This window comes from Mesocricetus auratus, unplaced genomic scaffold (genome assembly GCF_017639785.1).
Source record: "Mesocricetus auratus isolate SY011 unplaced genomic scaffold, BCM_Maur_2.0 Super-Scaffold_100676, whole genome shotgun sequence".
NCBI classification, from domain to species: Eukaryota; Metazoa; Chordata; class Mammalia; order Rodentia; family Cricetidae; genus Mesocricetus; species Mesocricetus auratus.
This window is the reverse complement of record NW_024429266.1, coordinates 107,344,857-107,364,520: the sequence shown is the minus strand read 5'-3', so window position 1 is coordinate 107,364,520 and position 19,664 is coordinate 107,344,857. Positions and strand designations below refer to the sequence as shown.

Here is a 19,664-nt window from a genome sequence, read left to right as displayed (position 1 = left end):
CTTCACTCTTCTACCTAGGAGTTCTAAACTTTCCTACAATGTTGAGGCTGGCTGTTTTTCACATTTTAATATACCTGAATGCAGAAGGAAGGGGGGACAGTTACTTCTGAAAGCAACCTCACTGTGTAACTCCCATCTTAACATGCAATGCCATGTTAGAAATATGAGTCACAAGATGGAGCTGGTCTAGCATGAACTAAGAATCAAGCATGTGGGTAGTTACTTACTTCTTAACCTTTCCAATTACATTAGCAAACTTTGGGGGCTCAAATGCAAGGTGGTTTTGGAGGTGGCAACAGCCAGTTGCCAAAAACAGATGGAGGAAGTGAGACCAAGAAACAGCGAAGCAAACGGACTCAGAGGACGGGGGAGAAAGCAGCACCTCGCTCAAAGAAAAGGAAGAAGGATGAAGAGGAAAAGCAGGCTGTGTATTCCAGCTCTGATTCCTTCACCCACTTGAAACAGGTGAGCTGTTAGAACAGCCCTTGCCACTTCCAGGAGGGGGAGAGAGCAAGTGCTTTCAGCCCTATGACATGGAAGCTTTCACCTTATTACAGTTAGTTCCTAATTAAAATAGTGAGCTACAGGGTAAAGGACATCTGGACAAGGAAACTAATGAACTTAGTTTGCTAGCAAAACTGCACTTTATGTTACTGGCGCTTGAGGTTTACATTCCAGTAGATGGATTGGTAGGCGGTGGTCAAGATTTATGTATGTTCAAAAGGAGCAGCCTCAACAGTAGGAAACATTGTGTTCCCCTTTTCTTGTGACTCTGGACCCAGAGAAATGCAGCCATGGACTCTGACTTAAACTCTGCTTGTTATACCTTTGTGGCCATTACAAAAGTGGTGAGGGGGACACACTTCCCCCAACTCCCATTCCCATTGGCAGTGCCTGACCTAAGTTCATGGCCTGGTTCTTACTGAACAAAGATAAAGAGCATGTTTTTCTGGTAAGGTACATGTTGTCATCTCTTTAACAGATGGGAATAAGACTTATTTGACATATATTCCAGAGATTCTGTAGTTTCCAGCATTTTGAATCTTGAGATTTTTAAGTCTTATTTTTCACAATCCGTATTTGACTTCAGGTCTTAGGAAGCCCCAAAACACTTCCATGTTTGTTAATCATGTACATTACTTTTAAATGTGTTTTTTAATAGCAGCTTTCTCTGCTCCCTCTAATGGAACCGATCATTGGAGTGAACTTTGCGCACTTTCTTCCTTATGGCAGTGGCCAATTTAATAGTGGGACTCGACTTCTAGGAACTTTTGGCAGTGCCGCCCTTGAAGGGGTCTCAGACTACTATTCTCAGTTGATCTACAAGGTATGTTTCTTTGCCAGGGTGCTGCCTTGCTCCTCGCTGGAGCTTCCCACCACTGGGCAATGTGGCTTAGTTTTGCATCTATTTTACACGGAGTCTCCCAAGATTCACTGAAGTCAGGTTCAGCTAAAAGATGAAAGTGTATCTGCTTAAGTGTTTCTAATATGTATGCTTGAAATTCCTAGCGATAAGAATACAAATGGCGGAAAATATCCATTATGCCTTTCCATTGTGAAGGAAACATGTTTTTCCTTGTAGCCTTTGTTAACTCTTAAAATGAATCAAATTGATGGTACATAGTGGGAATGAAAAGTATGGTTAGATTTTACTTTGGACAATGAATTTTAAAAGTTGTAATATATTTTATCAAATAATTTAGGTGCTAATTGAAATTATGCACTAATTCTTAGGTTACCAAAATAGCATAAAGTCAAGTCAACATTACTTTTAAAATATTTTTATGGTTGCATCATAAGATCACTTTACTTTGCATCTGACTTAAACAAAACAATTACTTTGAGGAATATGTGAGAGTGTCTGTTTTCCTTGTGGCTTCTCTTCTGTCCTCGCACTCCCTTTGCTGTCCTGTGGCTTGCTCTTCACTTAAGACTCCTCAGTGCAGGCTCTCTTCAGCGTCACTTCTTGTCATCTCCCCTGCCACTGCACTGTTCTGTGTAGTCATTGCAGGGTGACACCAGCACTCCTTGGAGAGACCAAGACTTAAGTGACAAGTTGGTGACAAATGTAAGGCTGAAAGGGATAACTGAGAATCAACTGTATTTCTTAGTATATTTGGTACCTTTGCTATTATTTTTTTTCTCTTTTTACTTCTTTTAGAGATCTTGGACAGTCCAGGTTCTCACATCTGAGATGTAAAATGCAATTATAGGGTAAAAATGACAAACTCTGCATTTTTATAGAACTAGGATCTATTTTAATCAAAGTTGAGTAAAGGAATATTTAACAACTTTTGCAACTTATTCAATTACAAAGCTGCTTTCCGCAAGGCAGTGGTGGCGCACGCCTTTAATCCCAGCACTCGGGAGGCAGAAGCAGGCGGATCTCTGTGAGTTCGAGGCCAGGCTGGACTGACAGCCTCCAAAACAATACAGAGAAACCCTGTCTCGTAAAACCAAAAAAAAAAAAAAAAAGCTACTTTCCATTGGTTGTTGTAATCATAAAACTTAAAAAAAGCTACATAAAATTAGATGTAAGAAAAATGGATAACAACATCCCATTCCGATAACCTCATGGGCCTGTGTGTGTGCACACATGTGTGAATGCATGCACACTTGTGTCTGTGTGTGTGTGTTTATTCGTGTATATTTGGAAATGGAAATGCCTCTGGATTATGTTTCTCATAGTCTTGCTTCCTTGTACTAACAATTCACAGAATTAGCTTTTAGCAAGGTGAATGCATATTTGGTCAGTAGCATATAATTAAAAATTTTTTGGTCTCCTGCAGCAGAATAATTTAAGTAATCCTCCAACACCCCCTGCCTCTCTTCCTCCTACACCACCTCCTATGACTTGCCAGAAGATGGCAAATGGTTTTGCAACGACTGAAGAACTTGCTGGAAAAGCTGGCGTGTTGGTGAGCCATGAAGGTATGATAACAGCATCTAAATCTTACACCTCTGAAGAGTCTTCCTTTGAAAGCTGTGCATTAATGTTCATGGAACTTGTACAGTGCCATCTATGTATCAACTTTACCCTACATATTGGTTCTATGTGATTGATTTTGCAGTTTCTAGAACTTTGGGACCGAAGCCATTTCAGCTGCCTTTCAGACCTCAGGATGACTTGCTCACTCGAGCTGTCGCTCCAGGCCCGAAGACAGTGGATGTTCCTGCCTCACTTCCAACACCACCTCATAATAATCACGAAGAACTGAGGTAGAAGCTGTTTTTATAAGTGTGTGTGTGTGTTGTCTGCAGAGTACCACATGCATACCTGCTATGCACACAGGCCAGAATAGGGCATTGGATTCCTGGAACTGGAGTTCCAGGTTATAAGCCATGCTGTGCACACTGTGTCCTATTGAAAGAATATCAAAACTAGGTCTTCTGGAAGAGCAGCCAGAACCAATTCTCAACCTTATAAGCTACTTTTAAATATCAGTTGCTTCTTTTAAAATAATGTGTTTAGAAATAGTATATAAAAACTTTTGAAGTATAAAGTACTCTTGAATATAAACTGTTCAATGCATCATTACTGTTATAGTGCAATTAGTTTGTGCGTTTTTAAAGTCTTACATAATTTAAGTATTATATACCATGATAATCAAATATATATTGAGGTTATGGGAAAACCTCCATGCAGAGTATGTGAGATTTGTTGGATTTATTGATACTTAATAGGCATCTAAAATGAGAGATCCTTCAACATATATACCGGAGTGGTATCATGGAAAAGAATATCTTATCACCAATTTGTATTAGTTCTTTTGCCTCCAATAATCTTACTGGGAGAATCAGCTTCTCTTCCTTTACTACTCATCTAGTTAAAGAATCTGTATGAACTTCTTTAGACTTTTTCTCTTCATGAAAACGCTGATGAATCTCTGTGCTCCGAAATGTTCATTTCGTCTGAAGTGTCATACTTTATTGAGAGAACTTATCACGATAACACACCATCAAAGGATAGATGTTTTCTGTAGCCACATGGAAGTGTCACTTGTGGGGGTTTGAATCCAGGTTTCACAACTAAGACTCCCCAACTTATCAGTAGAGTGAAGCTCTTTCTAGCCTTGTGGAAAGAATCATACAAGGGAGTATGTATTTGGTGATCTAACACAGGTGTCTGTTTAATCTCTGGATTTTATATGACTGCCTAGAAGCCCTTTTCATGTCTTTTTAAGTGTGAGTAGGAGAAATGAAAGATAGAAGATCCATGTCAACATTCCATACTCTTAAATTGAGGCCTCACTATCTCTCTGGTAAACTAGAACCTTGACTGAGACAAGGGAGTCTTCTTCCTCTCTCCCCCTTTTATCCCCCACTTATTTCATTATTTAAGAAAATTAAGCACCTATAGCACCATGGTGACTATTTTCTCTCATTGCCACTCTGCACAGCAGCAGTGTAGATACATGAGATATGACTTGAACATAAACTTGCAGAGTCTATGCTATCTTAGCAGAGTGATGACCAATTCAGTTGCTGCTATTGCTGTTGAGGAGAGTACCTTTCTTGTTATCCTTGTGGGGTTGGTGAGAAACCCAATGGATTTGCACATTGTGATATGTGTGCTCCTCTTTCAGGATACAGGATCACTATGGTGACCGGGATACTCCTGACAGTTTTGTTCCTTCATCTTCTCCTGAGAGTGTGGTTGGTGTAGAGGTGAACAGGTACCCTGATCTGTCATTGGTGAAAGAAGAGCCTCCAGAACCGGTTCCATCCCCCATCATTCCAATTCTTCCCAGCATTTCTGGGAAAAGTAAGAGATTAGCCTTATTAATTTAGTCTACCAGGTTACTATTGTAAATATTTTGCCTTTGGAAGCTATATTCTTTTCTCCCTTACCCTTTTAGGTTCAGAATCAAGAAGAAATGAAATCAAAACCGAGCCTGGCACTTTATTTTTTACTTCACCTTTTAGTTCATCCCCAAATGGTCCCAGATCGGGTCTTATATCTGTAGCCATCACCCTGCATCCTACAGCTGCTGAGGTAAAAGATGACATCACTTCTTATGCTACAGAGTGTGTCCCATTGTTAGAGCTCTGTCAGTGACTCACAATGAAACAGAATTCAGGGTGGCAGAACAAATGATATGGGTAGGGTGGAGAGTCATTTCAGACATCTAGCATCTAGGCTGTTCTTGAGTACCATTGAGTATGACATTTATCTGAACCTAAGCTAAGGGGGGAAAAATAGGAGCTGAGAGTTCATGTGTTCTTGTAAAAGGATGTATGCTTTAGAGAACTCTAGAAAGAAGCCTTTCTTAGTCAATAATAAAGTCTACAAAAGCAACAGAAACTTTATATACAAGCAGCTCGTACTAAAGCACTAGTGTTCTATCAAGGATTTGTTTTTGAAACACCATGTTTTATAAAGATATGTTGTTGGAGATCAGACTTACAGTACAGTTAATCATACTTTGGTTGTCTGCAGAACTGTTGTGGACTGTGTTGGACTTTTTGCTAGAAATAGAAGTGAGTTTTCACATCATGAGGGCCTTCTCATTTCCTGTGGTTGTGTCTTTTAGTCCTGTCAGATACCAAGGTAGCTAGAATAGTTTACTGTGTACAGATCCCAATGCCAGTTGGAACCCTGAAGATTTCTGTTTATGAAGGCTTTGTTTCATGAAAATAATTCAAGTTTAAATAATAGTAGTTGGGGGGTCTTTTTTACTGTATGTATCATTAAGATAGCATTATCCTAAGTATTAATTCTGCTCAGTGACTCACTTTTAGTTGAATAACAGTGTTTACATTTTGTTTTAGAACATTAGCAGTGTTGTGGCTGCATTCTCCGACCTTCTTCATGTGCGAATTCCTAACAGCTATGAGGTTAGTAATGCTCCAGATGTTCCACCCATGGGTTTGGTCAGTAGCCACAGAGTAAACCCAGGTTTGGAGTATCGACAGCATTTGCTTCTCCATGGGCCTCCACCAGGATCTGCAAATCCTCCCAGATTAGCAAGCTCTTACCGGCTGAAGCAGCCTAATGTACCATTTTCTCCAACAAGCAATGGTAAGCTAGTGAACTTTTTGTTAACCCCAAATCCATTCTTGGTTAAAAAGTTAAGCCTACTCTTTGGAATGTTGGTGTAATTTTTCACAAATAATAAGCATTGCGCCGTTGTGTAATCTTTGATAATCTAGCCTTCTCTAGCTGTTGTTTTCTGTGATGTGAATTTCTATGCTCTGGCCTATGGCATCACACTGGCATCAAGACTGACTGTATCCCTGACTGCACATGAGGCAATAGCTAACATATTTATCTATTCTGCTTGGCTGATATTGCTGTCACTTCCTCAGTTTGCCTTTATAAACCCTCTGCATCCTTCTTCCCACAGGGATGCCTAGGTTCCCAAATCTGAGGCCTGCTCTGTCTTCCCCAGGCCTGCCGTGAAGTTGCTTTTCTTCTAGCTCACTGACATCTTAAGTACCAGCTGCATCCCTCACCACCTCCTCATCCCTCAGATTCCTTATAATATTTTGTCTTCCTTGAACTTTTACTAGAATCTGCTTGCTTCTCATTTTTCATCTTTGGACTCTTTTTGAAAGTTACCTATGTTAGCAATGAACTCTTTGCAATCTTAGCCTTCCATTTTTCTGCCTTGATCTCCACTTCTCTCCCTAGGAGATGCACTCTGTATGTAGACCTGCTCTTCTGATCCCTCAGCCCTTATTCAAAATATGCCTTGGCTCTTATTTCTCTCTGATGCTGTAAATCACATAAGTCAATTTGTACCTATTGTTCTTTATCTCCCATAGAACTTGTAGTATCATCTTACCTGTCAAGAAGAGGGTCTGGTCTCTATTGATGCACTGTACACATTTGAGGATCTTAGTGCTTTCATGCTAGCTACCTTCTCTGGTTATTTAGGAGTGGGTGTTTTCCTTTTTTCTATCTCAGTGTCAAATATTAGATGCCTTGTCACCATAGCTTAGAATATTTTTATTAAAGCATAATATAAAGTAAATCAATAATCCATGTTATAATTGATTGTTAGAGTTTAATTTTATATTGTGTGCTACCTATGTTTTTTGTCAGTTTTAATTGCTAACAAAAGTCCATTGCCTGTAGGTCTTTCTGGATTTAAAGATTCCAGTCATGGTATAGCAGAAAGTGCATCACTCCGACCACAGTGGTGTTGTCACTGCAAAGTGGTTATTCTTGGAAGTGGTGTGCGGAAGTCATTCAAAGATCTGACCTTAGTGAACAAGGTACTGTACTATTATTCTAATGACCCACCCTACCTCCATGTTTTTGGCATCAGGACAAAGTGCTTCATGGGACACAATATACAAACACATATTCAGTGTGCTTAGCTTCAAACCAAATAGCTACAACAGACTGTTAAAATGTTCATTATGAGGATCGCATTTTTAAAATACAGTGAGATATGGACAGTGTAGTTCCTCCTCCTCCTCCTTCTTTTTTTTATTAGACATTATCTCTATAGTGCTGTCTGTCCTAAACAAGGCTGGCCTTGAAGTCATAGAGATCCACCTCCCTTTGCCTCCTGGGATTAAAGGTGTGTACTAGTGGAAAATTATCAGAGGGTGAATGTTGGGATAGTCCCATCACAATTGGAAGGCAGAGGACACTCGCTTTTGAATATCATCTGAGAACTGAAGTCCTTTGGTACTGGTTTCATTAGCTTGTCTTATTGAGGTCCCACATATTTCTCTTTGCTTTTCAGAGTTCCAGAGAGACCACCAAAAGGATGGAAAAGGATATTGTCTTTTGTAGCAATAACTGCTTTATTCTTTATTCCTCAACTGTACAAGCAAAAAACCCAGAAAACAAGGTAAAGTGAGGAAACTATGTAACGAGGGATTTCTGTCTTGTGAGTTTCATGTCTCTCCCTCAGAGAGCTCCTATAGGGAAATTCTAATCAGATATTGATTGAGTTGATAGACAAGCCTGAACTAGCTTTCAGCTGTATTTTCCCTAATAATCTATTTGACAAAAATGGAAAGGTGTAAATTACATCTTAACACTCATTTATTTAGTGGTATTGGGGTTGAATTTAGGGCCCAATACATGCTAGCCAATTGCTTTACCACTAAAGCAGTTAATTCCGGCTCCTCTTTTAATTGTTCTTGTTATCGTGGGTCCACTGAGCTGCCTTGTACTCATAATCCTCCTGCCTTGACTTGTTACCTGACTGGGACCCTTGACCCTTGATCTGTTACCTAACTGGGACCCTTGTTTGTCTGCCAATCTGTCTTGTTTCTGTTGTGAAAAAGAGTGGCCTCCAACTCACAGTCACACTTCTGTTTCAGACTTCAGAGTTTGGGGGTTACAAGTATGTACCACCTTATACAGATTGATTACATTTTCTTTTAAAAAATATTTTGTGTTTCTCTTAGATTTAATTTTATTTATATGTGTGAATGTGTATGTATGCCGTGTGTGTGGTGCCTGTTGAGGCCAGAAGAGAAGAGGACATTGGACCCCTTGAAGCTGAAGTAACAACTGGTCTTAGCTACCATGTGGTTGCTGGGAACTGAACTCTGGTCCTTGGGAAGGGTAACTAGTGCTCTTAACTGCTGAGCCATCTCTCTCCAGCTCCTAGCTCAACTGTTTTAAGAGTGTAGAATTAAATAGAGCACTAGTACTAGAATGTTGCATTATAATACTTTTAACCATCTTACTAAATTTTAATATTTTTATTTTATTGGTCACTAGGAAATTGTTCTAAGAAAGAAAGTTCTGTCTATTCCTCCATTGTAAGAGAAATCATTCTGGCATGTCCAGCTGCTCTGTATATCTAACAATGTAGTTGTTCTTTTTTCTTTTTGTTTTTCTAGGCAGGGTTTCTCTGTGTACGTTTGTAGACCAGGCTGTCCTTGAACTTGGAGATCCACCTGCCTCTGCCTCCTTAGTTCTGGGATTGATTAAAGGTGTGCACACCACTGCCCAGCCAAATGATACATTATTTTTTTTCAAATGATACATTTTTAATAATGTATTTTGAAGGAAAGAAAAAATCCTGTAAAGTAATATTGCCAGTTATTACTGCTTTAAGGTAATTTATTAATATGACTCTCACAAAAGAGTATTCAAGAAATACTACTTTTTAACATGTATTTGTCCCTAGTAAAATATGATCTAAGCTGACAGATAAATTTAGGCTTTTAATTAAAACTTATTCCTAGAGAGTAGGAGTGGGTTTTTATCATGCAGTTTCTTAAGCTGAAACTCAGGTGACCCACTCTGGATTTAATATGAGGCATTTCTTAGGGCAGGGATGTGAGCAGGGGTATGAGCAGAGGCTTTACTGCTTTGATTCTGATGGTCTGTTCCCTACCTGAGAGGTACTGGCACTTTCCTCCTGGCCCAACCCCTTGAACAGCTGGTCTTAGCCTAGCAGCTCAGAGACTCTAAGTGACAGGTTCTCCTTTCCTCTCTGTTCTTTGATACCAGCCGATTAAGCCCAAGAATAACAGACAAAATCTAATGAGTAAAAATGAATCCTTCCTAGGTAATGCTGTCATGTTCTTAAAAATATTAATCTGTTATACAAATTGAATTAGAGCTCCTAAAATCATTTTTGTTTTGTTACTGTTAGGAAGAGGGATGTCCCAAGAAAGTTCAAGAACAGAACATTCTCCAGATTGTGACTTTGTAGAAGCACAGGGAGCTTTCCCTTCCCCCGCTTCTGTTGCTCCTAAATAACCATCCTCTGGTCTACTTGCTGTGCCCCAAAATTTACTCATCTATGCCTACCTAAGCTGTATACCATTAAACTTCCCACTGTAACTAGAATTACTTTAAGGACATGGTTTTCTCTTGATTTCTTTTTGCTGCCAGGAATCCCTTCCTCCACTGCCACAGTCCCCTATGAAGGAGCCTTCCAAAACATTTCACCAGTACAGCAACAACATCTCCACTTTGGATGTGCACTGTCTCCCTCAGTTCCAGGAAAAAGTTTCCCCTCCTCCGTCACCTCCCATAACCTTCCCTCCAGCCTTTGAAGCAGCCAAAGTAGAGTCCAAGCCTGATGAGCTCAAAGTGACAGTCAAGTTAAAGCCTCGCCTGAGGACTGTCCACAGTGCGCTTGAGGACTGCAGACCACTAAGTAAGAAGTGGAGGGGGATGAGATGGAAGAAGTGGAGCATCCATATTGTCATTCCCAAGGGGACCTTCACGCCGCCTTGTGAGGACGAGATCGATGACTTCCTCAGGAAACTGGGCACGTCTCTTAAACCTGACCCCGTGCCCAAAGACTATCGAAAGTGTTGCTTTTGTCACGAAGAAGGTGATGGGCTAACAGATGGACCAGCAAGGCTGCTCAACCTTGACTTGGACCTGTGGGTCCACCTGAATTGTGCTTTGTGGTCCACAGAGGTCTATGAGACACAGGCTGGTGCCTTAATAAATGTCGAGCTAGCTCTGAGGAGAGGGCTACAAATGAAATGTGTCTTCTGTCACAAGACAGGTGCCACCAGTGGATGTCACAGATTTCGATGCACCAACATTTACCATTTCACTTGCGCCATTAAAGCACAATGCATGTTTTTTAAGGACAAAACCATGCTTTGCCCTGTGCACAAACCAAAGGGAATCCACGAGCAAGAGTTGAGTTACTTTGCAGTCTTCAGGAGAGTCTATGTCCAACGTGACGAGGTGCGTCAGATTGCTAGCATTGTGCAGCGAGGAGAACGGGACCACACCTTTCGTGTTGGGAGCCTCATCTTCCACACCATCGGTCAGCTGCTTCCACAACAGATGCAAGCATTCCACTCTCCTAAAGCACTCTTCCCAGTGGGCTATGAAGCCAGCCGGTTATATTGGAGCACGCGCTATGCCAACCGGCGCTGCCGCTACCTGTGCTCCATTGAGGAGAAAGATGGGCGGCCAGTATTTGTCATCAGGGTTGTAGAGCAAGGCCATGAGGACCTGGTCTTAAGTGATTCATCACCTAAAGGTAAGGTCTTTCTTATGTGCTGTTGTCAAGCAAATGGATGCTTCACTGTCAAGTATTTGCTTTTCCATGATCATTTCATGAGGATCTTTTTATTTGTCAATGCAAACTGTAACCCCCTCTTTGTCTTACCACACCTTGTTCATTGCTCTGCAGTTTGAACAGAAGAGTTGGTAAGGCCTGTCTGTCATTTACCTTGGAGCCCCTCTCAGGGCCAGTTACTGGAAAGCAGGGACTATATCTAAAGCGGTGTTATGATATGGTCCTATCTTAGCTTCAGGGTTAGAGCTGGGAATTTGAAACTTCATTTTGCACTCCTAGGCATGACTATCTTTTCATTTTTATTGATGTAGTCAGTACTAAAGAACTGCTTTAAAATGTTCTCATAGTTTTAAAAACATGGCTGTCTAAAGATATTTCCAAAGACACTACCAGTTTTGTGTTTAATTCTCAACTGAGGGAATGCTTCTATGTAACCATTGCTAATTGAATTAGTTACTTTTAGCTGAATGTTTTCTTTGTTACATATCCAATTGAATTCCCTAACTTCCTTCATGTTTATTGTTTGACATTCTTTAGGTGGCATAGTTTTCCCCCAGATTTTATTGAGTCTTTAAAATAAGTTGCTGCCATTTAACAAACATGTTTGTTACATTGCTGCCCAACAGGTTTTATTTAAAAACTAGTAAGTCTTTATGAATGACTCTTCTTCATCCTCTCTTGGTTTTCTGCAGTGTCCAGTTTATCTCTTTGTTTAGCTAAAAGAAAATTCACCATAAAAATTATTTTCTTGTTCATATATAGATGTTTGGGATAAAATTTTGGAACCTGTGGCATGTGTGAGAAAGAACTCTGAAATGCTGCAGCTTTTCCCTGCGTATCTGAGAGGAGAGGATTTGTTTGGCTTGACTGTCTCTGCAGTGGCACGGATAGCAGAATCAGTAAGTGTCTTGGTCATGCCTGATCCAGCATGCTTACAGTACTACCCAAAGAAACATTCCTACTTTCCAGGACTGAGCCATTCTCATGAGAAAATGAGTGTGGGTGTTTAGCTGGAAAGCTTAGTTCTCTCAGAGGAGCACTTAGTATCATCACGTCTGTTTATTCACGTGGTTGAGGAGATGCCCTTGGCCTAATGAAGTTCTGGAGTTTTGCAGAATGCTTTTCCCTTAAGTTTCCTTGACATTCTGCTGCTCTTGTCCAAGGGGCAGGTAGTCCCAGAGAGCAGTAGACTGCAGCAGCACTGACTAGTGTCTTTTCTGAGTGTAGGTGTGTTTGGCAATGACTCTGTAACACTTGAGAAACATATTTCACTAGAACTATATTCCAGAGCCAGGCCTGGTGGTTAAGGATGCTGAAGTAGACGCACGTAATTGAAGATCATTCTGGGTAACCTAGTGAGATCCTATCTCAGAGTGTAAAAAAAGCAAAAGAAGGTTAAGGTTCTAGTTAATGGTACAGTGCTGGCTTCAAATGCCTTGCAGTCCTAAGTGGAGCTCTCAGAACTGGAAAATGAATGAATGAATGAATGAATGAGCAAACATTGTAGAAAAGAAGACCAAGCTGGTGAGATGGCTCAGCAGGTAAAGGCCCTGCCACTAAACCTGACAACCCTAAGTTCAACCCCAAGACCTATATGGTGGAAGGACAGAACCAACTCCCACAATTTGACCTCTGACCTACACACACACACACACCCTCTCTCTCTCTCTCTCTCTCATATTCAGGAATAGAGTAAATTCTTTAAAGGGGGGGTGGAGTAAAGAAGATCTTTGGACATATCAGTTACTTTTCTAGTAAATCTTTATCTACCACAATACTACTAGAACAGTGAGAGAGATTCATCATACCCTGATCACGTTTAACAGAAATGAGAAGATCCAGGAACTAAATCACATAGGTGACACACCTCCAACTGCTTGTGAGTTTTAAACATCTATACAAATATGTTCACTAGGTTGTGACCAGTACTTTCTGTTTCTAAACTAAAACACCAGACCCCAATTGGATGCAGGAGGGCCTTGGATGGTGTATTATTGGCTCTGAGAATTAATTTTCTTCTCAAAAGTGGCCTGGGATTACCAAGGTTTGCTTTGGAATTGGATTTACACATTTATTCAAATAGTTATGAGTGCCGGCTCATTATATTAAATAGGTCACAAACAGGGAAGAAAACCTTTCTAAATAGTTTTTACCCTGGGCCATCTTCTGGCAAGCTGAAGATTATATCCTTGCCAGATGAGTTACCATTTAGTATACTTTCCTTCTTTTTTAGCTACCTGGGGTTGAAGCATGTGAAAACTACACCTTCCGATATGGCCGAAATCCTCTCATGGAGCTACCCCTTGCTGTTAACCCTACAGGTTGTGCTCGCTCTGAACCTAAAATGAGCGCCCATGTCAAGAGGTTTGTGTTAAGGTATCTTGTTTCATCTTCACATAGTACAGCCCAGGGTTTCTAGGCACCTTAGTGGGATTGTGCTTGATTCGTCTGCTGCTTACAAACCCTGCTGTCTCTGGCTGTGTATGTGCCTGACAACTTCACAAGACGCACTGTGTCTCTGCTAGGCAGCTTTTTGTGTGTTTCTGTCACTAAGACCTTTAATTGGCTTGACTTTCACACTATTCAGAGGTGTCTTCAGTTGTCCTTTTATTTTCCTGTTGGCATGTCATCATCTACTGTAGGCCTCACACCTTGAATAGCACCAGCACCTCAAAGTCATTTCAGAGCACTGTCACTGGAGAGCTGAACGCACCCTACAGCAAGCAGTTTGTTCACTCTAAGTCATCACAGTACCGGAGAATGAAGACTGAATGGAAATCTAATGTGTATCTGGCCCGGTCTCGGATCCAGGTGAGGAATGCTTGACCGTTTTTGTTTGTTTGTTTGTTTGTTTGTTTGTGGCTCTGTGATTTGACCCAGGAACATGTGTGTACTAAACAAGTGCTCTGCCACTGAGCAGATCCCAGCCCTGGAATCTTGCTTTGAAAGCTGTGCTCCACCTTTACAGTTTGCAACATTGAGGACTGTGGTTTGTAGCTTTAGAACTTGGTGCTGGGCTGGGCGGTGGTGGCGCAGGGCTTTAATCCCAGCACTCGGGAGGCAGAGGCAGGCGGATCTCTGTGAGTTCGAGGCCAGCCTGGTCTACAGAGCTAGTTCCAGCACAGCCTCCAAAACAATACAGAGAAACCCTGTCTCGAAACCCCCCCCAAAAAAAAACCTTGGTGCTGGACCTTGAGTAGAAAGCAGTCCTTGGGAATTTACATCTTGATATCTTGTTAAAGACTGTGGGGAAACTGGATTTTGCACACACCGAGTTTTGACAGCTAAGCAGAGCTATTTACAAGCACATGTGAAAAGTAAAAATAAATGCCAGCAGTTGGAAGGTAAGGCCAGGATAACCACGAGTTCCAGGGCAACTCTGTCTTAAACAAAGAAAAACCAGTAAAAACTTTCATGTGACACTGCAGCTTTTGAGCACTGCCTTTTCATGAAATCATTGCACATTCATGGTAGACGGTGGCGTATCTAAAATTAAACCTGTAGGGCTGGAGAGGTGGCTCACAGGTTAAGAGCACTGACTGCTCTTCCAGAGGTCCTGAGTTCAATTCCCAGCAACCACATGGTGACTCACAGCCATCTACAATACAATCTGGTGCCCACTTCTGGCAGAACACTGCATATGTAATAAATAAATAAATCTTTAAAAAATTTTTTTAAACCTGTATTCCTTACCTCCTGCATTATGATCTTAATACTGACATGTCTAATCAACATCTCTCCTGTCCCAAAGTAGAATTATAAAGCTCCTCCTGTTTTGTAAACTTCCTTTTGTTGTTGAATAGTATCTATCACTACCTAAGTGGATCTGTATTCTCAGATCCATTCTGCCATAAAATCATGTTAATTTACCCCGTCCTCCTCCAAGTTCTAGCCTCTTCCTGGAAACCAGTGTTTCTGTGTACAGTACAGTCTTACAAGTTTAGTGCAAGCTCTTTCCCCCTCCTTACAGTTAGTTTCTAGAATCTTCTTCTTAGACATTTTGCAAACATGCCTAGTGTAGGGCCCTCTTTATCACTTTCTTCTCTTGTGAATCCTTTTAGTCTAGAACACTGCAACCTTCAGCCTGAGCCTCCTTCTTCTTTCCTGTCCTCTGCTTTCTCTTTGTATCCATAAACCGCCATTGGTCTCCAAGTATAGCTCTTGAGACCCTCAGCATCAGCCAGGAGCTCTGAAACTGACAAACTGAGGGCCTGCCCACCCCAGAGACCCACTCTGGAGAGACTCAGCCAGTTTCATGACTTAGACGACATCTGACTTCTCCATGGCTTTTTTCCTACTTCTGATTTTGGTTCCCTTGTTCTGCTCTTCTGCCATGTCCTCTGCTTTATTGGCTGATTTTTCTTATAAATGTTCAGTAACCACCCAAGAGCTTTTTGCTCTTTTTATTTTGTTTGAAGTCTTGTCTCACATCCTCTCTCTTCTGTGACCCTCTTTGAGGTTATGTGGGCATGTTGTGCCCTATCTCTGCTGGTCAGTTGCTTTTCTCTTCATTTGCATTTTAGATAGCAGTGGTTCATTATGTGCCGTTGATTTTCTTTCTTACCATGGACCTGTATGAGAGTGTGCATATGCCATGGGGTACATCTGTAGTTCAGAGGACAATTCTGGGAATCTGTTCTCCCACCTTTACATGAGCTTCAGTGATTGAACTTAGATTACCACACTATTTTTATCCACTGAGCCATCTTCATTAACACAATCTGAGTCATCTTTGAGAGCTTCAGCTTTCTGTCACTTTTCTCTTATCATTTCTTTCATTGACCATGGTGACAGTAGTAGATGTCTTAAGTGTTTCTGTGCTTGTATCTGAGGAACACACACATATGTACATTTGTAAAAATAGAATCATATTGTTTATACTTGCATTTCCCCACTAATGCACAGAGGCCTCTACATTAAGTAAGGTCTTCCATTGTACTCTCATTAAATTGTGTGATGCTTCATGATGAACTGTGATTACACCATTACACAGTGTGTCACAACAAACGCTATGCCATCAGTATCTTAGCACTGATAGTTTTAGTCATCTGGGGTACAATCCAAAAAGGCTTCTATGTAAACTATATTTACTTTTTGCCTTAGTAATATATATTTCAAAAAGGCCAGAATTACTGGTTTCTTTCTGCAGTCTATGACTCTATTCTGGTTTTCTCTTGTAAGTATTTCCACCTTTTTATATTTTTGATAGGTTGGTAGGTATAGGCTTGACACTGAGATCTTTTTTTTAAATTATTGTTATTTTTATGTGTCTGTGTGTGGATATGTGTACTATGGGAATATGTGTCCACTGAGTCAAGCAGTGGGCATTGGAGACCTATGAGCAGGAATTAAAGACTGTTATAAGCAGCCATTTGGGTCATGGGAATTGATTGGACTCAGTTTCTCTGCAAGAGGAAGAAATGTTTTTAACCACGGAGCCTCAGACACAGTCTTAGGTACAGCTCCTGACAGCTGGTGAAGCTGTCTTCTCATGACTGGCCTTTGTACTGGCCTTTCTGAGAATTTCATGACCTTTGTCCCTTTCAGTTTATACCTGCTTGCAGTGTTAGGTGTTTTCCCATATGAAATATCTTACACTCTTCGGAAACTCTAGTATCCTTTTTTCTTGCAATGGTTTTATTTTTTTTATATAGACAAACATACAAGTTTATACCATTTCTGTGCACATACCATAGGTATTCTAGTTTTTTATCTTTACAAAAAACTTCAATTTTTTTTACTGCCTTTTATTGTATAGCCTATTATCATAATGCCATTTGACATAGAGCCTGCTGTGCTAAACTTGATCGTGCAACCATTGCTATTACTGTACCTTAGGTTCTCAGAACAGGCATCAGTTTGAACTGTTTGCTTACACTGATCCAAAAAATATTGATCTGCACCCACATTCTTTTTATATGCTGGTTCATATCTGAGTTACACCTGGAAGCATTCAAACTGCGTGGGTGAGTTTCTTTTTCCTTTTTTAAGGATAAGTGTGTGACATTTAGACATCCACTGACTTGCCCGCTCCTTACTGTGTGTTCCAGTTAGGAGCCTCTGGCAGATACCATAAACAAGACTTGATCTTTACAATTTCTCTTTCCCACAGTTTCTTCCCTGGTCAGAATCAAAATCACAAACCCAAATTAGGGCAAGAAAATGTAGATTGTCTATGAATGTTTTTATTTACTTTTTAAAATATGATATTTTCTACAACTTTGGTCGGTACCGCTTCTGCTACTACTACAGTGAATTACAAGATTTACCAGGCACTGGTCTAGACAGTATGAACTGCCAAATAAGACTCCAATGTGTTGAGCATTTCAGATTTTCTGTCATCCCAGCCACTCGGAGGCTGAGGCAGGAGGACTGCCTGGACAACTGAGTGAGATCCTGTTTCAAATGTAGGTGAAATCTTAGATGTGACTTTTGCTAAGACTCCAAGGGCAGTACATTTTTATAAAGAGAATAAAGGTCTGCCAGGTACATTGGGATGGGTACAATCCTTTTTTCCTTCTATTCAGGGACTGGGCCTGTATGCTGCCAGAGACATTGAAAAACACACCATGGTCATTGAGTACATTGGAACGATTATTCGAAATGAAGTTGCAAACAGGAAAGAGAAGCTTTATGAGTCTCAGGTACTGTATAAACTGACTACAGACGGACATGTGAAGAAGACAGCCATGTATATTTAGTTGTGAACAGAGGCCATAGCTGCAGACTCCTACACAGTTGTTTGTTCCCTTTACCATCATCTTTTTGTAGTTGGTGTTACTTGCCCATATGTAACTGTAGATTAATACCCCAGCTTTACAAATGCCCCATCTCATGTTCACACTGACCCATCATAAATACATCAGCTGTGTTTCCTAGGGTCTAGGAATGTGACCAGGGTGCTTTCAGTACAGACTAAGTGTAGAGGGAAAGAGCTTCAGATCACACTGATGACAGCATGTCTTCTCTTTAGAACCGAGGTGTGTACATGTTCCGCATGGACAATGACCACGTGATTGATGCCACACTCACAGGAGGGCCTGCAAGGTGAGGCAGGAAGACAGTTGGTTCAGAGGGCTTTGCTTGGGTAGGAATGTTCCCACTGTGGCTATACAGTGGACTGGAGTCGAAGTCTTTGTACTCGCTTTGTTAGTACATCAGTAGAAATGTCATTAGTATCTTTAGAGGGGAAAACTCCTTATTGTTCTCATGTTCAGTTTCTGACTTGTCTTGCAGGTATATTAACCATTCTTGTGCCCCTAACTGTGTGGCTGAAGTAGTGACCTTCGAGAGAGGACACAAGATTATCATTAGCTCAAACAGGAGAATCCAGAAAGGAGAGGAGGTAAGGAGTAGAGAGAGCAAAGCTACCTGTTGTCTGTTCCAGGTACAGCAGTTCATAGCCCTGGGTCTCCAACACGTTATTCTTAGACACTTATCCCTAACCCAGAGTTTTGTCATCTCTTCATCTCACTTCAAATATGCAAATGCTGGCTTCCGTGTGGTAGTTCTGAAAGACACATGACACCCACCACATATATCCACATGTCTTAGCACCCTTCTTTGTCCCCTAATCTGGCCAGTCTGACATGCCCCTCTCAGGATGCTGCCTGCCATTGATTTGGCATCTAAGACATGGAATTGCCACCTCTGGCAGGTGTATGGGCTTAATAACTCACATGATGTATTTTTGGAAAGGCTATAGGTACAAGTTTGGGGAGTCATCTCCTCATGTGCACACTTAAGAGAATTCCACATCATATATGTGATGTGGGTGTTTTGTTTTGTGTTTTGTCTTTAAAATGTTCCATTTACGATGCCATTTGTTACTTTGGGACTTTGGTCTAGCTTTTCACCTAAGGTTATTGTTAGTCTTAATTGCATCCCGCACATTTCCCAGCTCTGACTTTCACACCTTGAATCCAGTGCCCTAAGTCAGGAATTGATGTCCATGGCAAAGCTCTTGAGAAAATTGCAGTGTTGGGAGGCCTGGGTGTGTTCACCTTGATGACGCCCCACTCTTCTGTGGCCAGAGCGTGAGATCACGTCTATTTACATGGACCTTTTAGAATGTGCTTTTAAAATTAAGAACATGCTTATGTAGCTAGGTTAAGACTCACTGTACAGTCCATAGTAACAGGAATATAAAAACATCCAGTTGCCCAGGACCCAGGATGCGTTACTCCAGGACAGGCCCTGCCTAGTGACTCCTGTGTGTGTCATCTTGCACACACCCTCTAGCTTCGCCAAGCCTGTTTTCTGTAGTGGAGAAATATCTCCTTCTATAGCAGGGAAGAACTCCGCAAACACCTAACAAAAGGTAGTAGTATCTTCTTTTCTCAACATAGCTGCTCTGCAGGTGCAATTTTCTTCTCTTCCTATGCAGTCTTCCAGATAGCATCTGATTTCTGAGTTAAGAAAGACCCAAGAGATTTATTATGCCTTGCCCTTCACTTAACTTTATGATGTGGAGGGGGACAAAGGTGTAAAGTTTATTTGATGGGAGTCATACTGCCTCCCACCCAGTTGGTTGGCCTGGAATTTGAATGTTGATCCAAAACAACTCTATCTCTGAGGGGAACACTAGCTCATCCTGAGCCACATACAAGTGGCATTGACTTTGTCATTACAGGACAAAAGAAAGTGCTCGATAGATGCATTAATTGGTGAGACATGAGGTGTTGGTAGGCT

At 41.1% G+C, this 19,664-nt stretch overlaps 1 protein-coding gene across 13 annotated transcripts in view; it reads left to right on the top strand.

Annotated features, from left to right (window-relative positions):
- The window catches only part of Kmt2c (lysine methyltransferase 2C), a 191,967-nt gene that overhangs the window by 169,814 nt on the left and 2,489 nt on the right, over positions 1-19,664 (top strand). For 6 of the 13 annotated variants that reach the window (XM_040739277.1, XM_040739283.1, XM_040739278.1 and 3 more), the window contains 16 exons: positions 253-465; positions 1,163-1,327; positions 2,790-2,931; positions 3,072-3,219; positions 4,587-4,765; positions 4,860-4,996; positions 5,773-6,022; positions 7,082-7,221; positions 7,701-7,808; positions 9,818-10,934; positions 11,736-11,872; positions 13,207-13,349; positions 13,616-13,784; positions 17,501-17,617; positions 17,947-18,020; positions 18,210-18,318. In XM_040739277.1, the coding sequence (XP_040595211.1) occupies positions 253-465; positions 1,163-1,327; positions 2,790-2,931; positions 3,072-3,219; positions 4,587-4,765; positions 4,860-4,996; positions 5,773-6,022; positions 7,082-7,221; positions 7,701-7,808; positions 9,818-10,934; positions 11,736-11,872; positions 13,207-13,349; positions 13,616-13,784; positions 17,501-17,617; positions 17,947-18,020; positions 18,210-18,318 (3,348 nt within the window). The remainder of the gene's footprint in view (positions 1-252; positions 466-1,162; positions 1,328-2,789; positions 2,932-3,071; positions 3,220-4,586; positions 4,766-4,859; positions 4,997-5,772; positions 6,023-7,081; positions 7,222-7,700; positions 7,809-9,817; positions 10,935-11,735; positions 11,873-13,206; positions 13,350-13,615; positions 13,785-17,500; positions 17,618-17,946; positions 18,021-18,209; positions 18,319-19,664) is intronic. The other 7 variants (XM_040739279.1, XM_040739284.1, XM_040739280.1 and 4 more) reach the window with 7 other exon arrangements.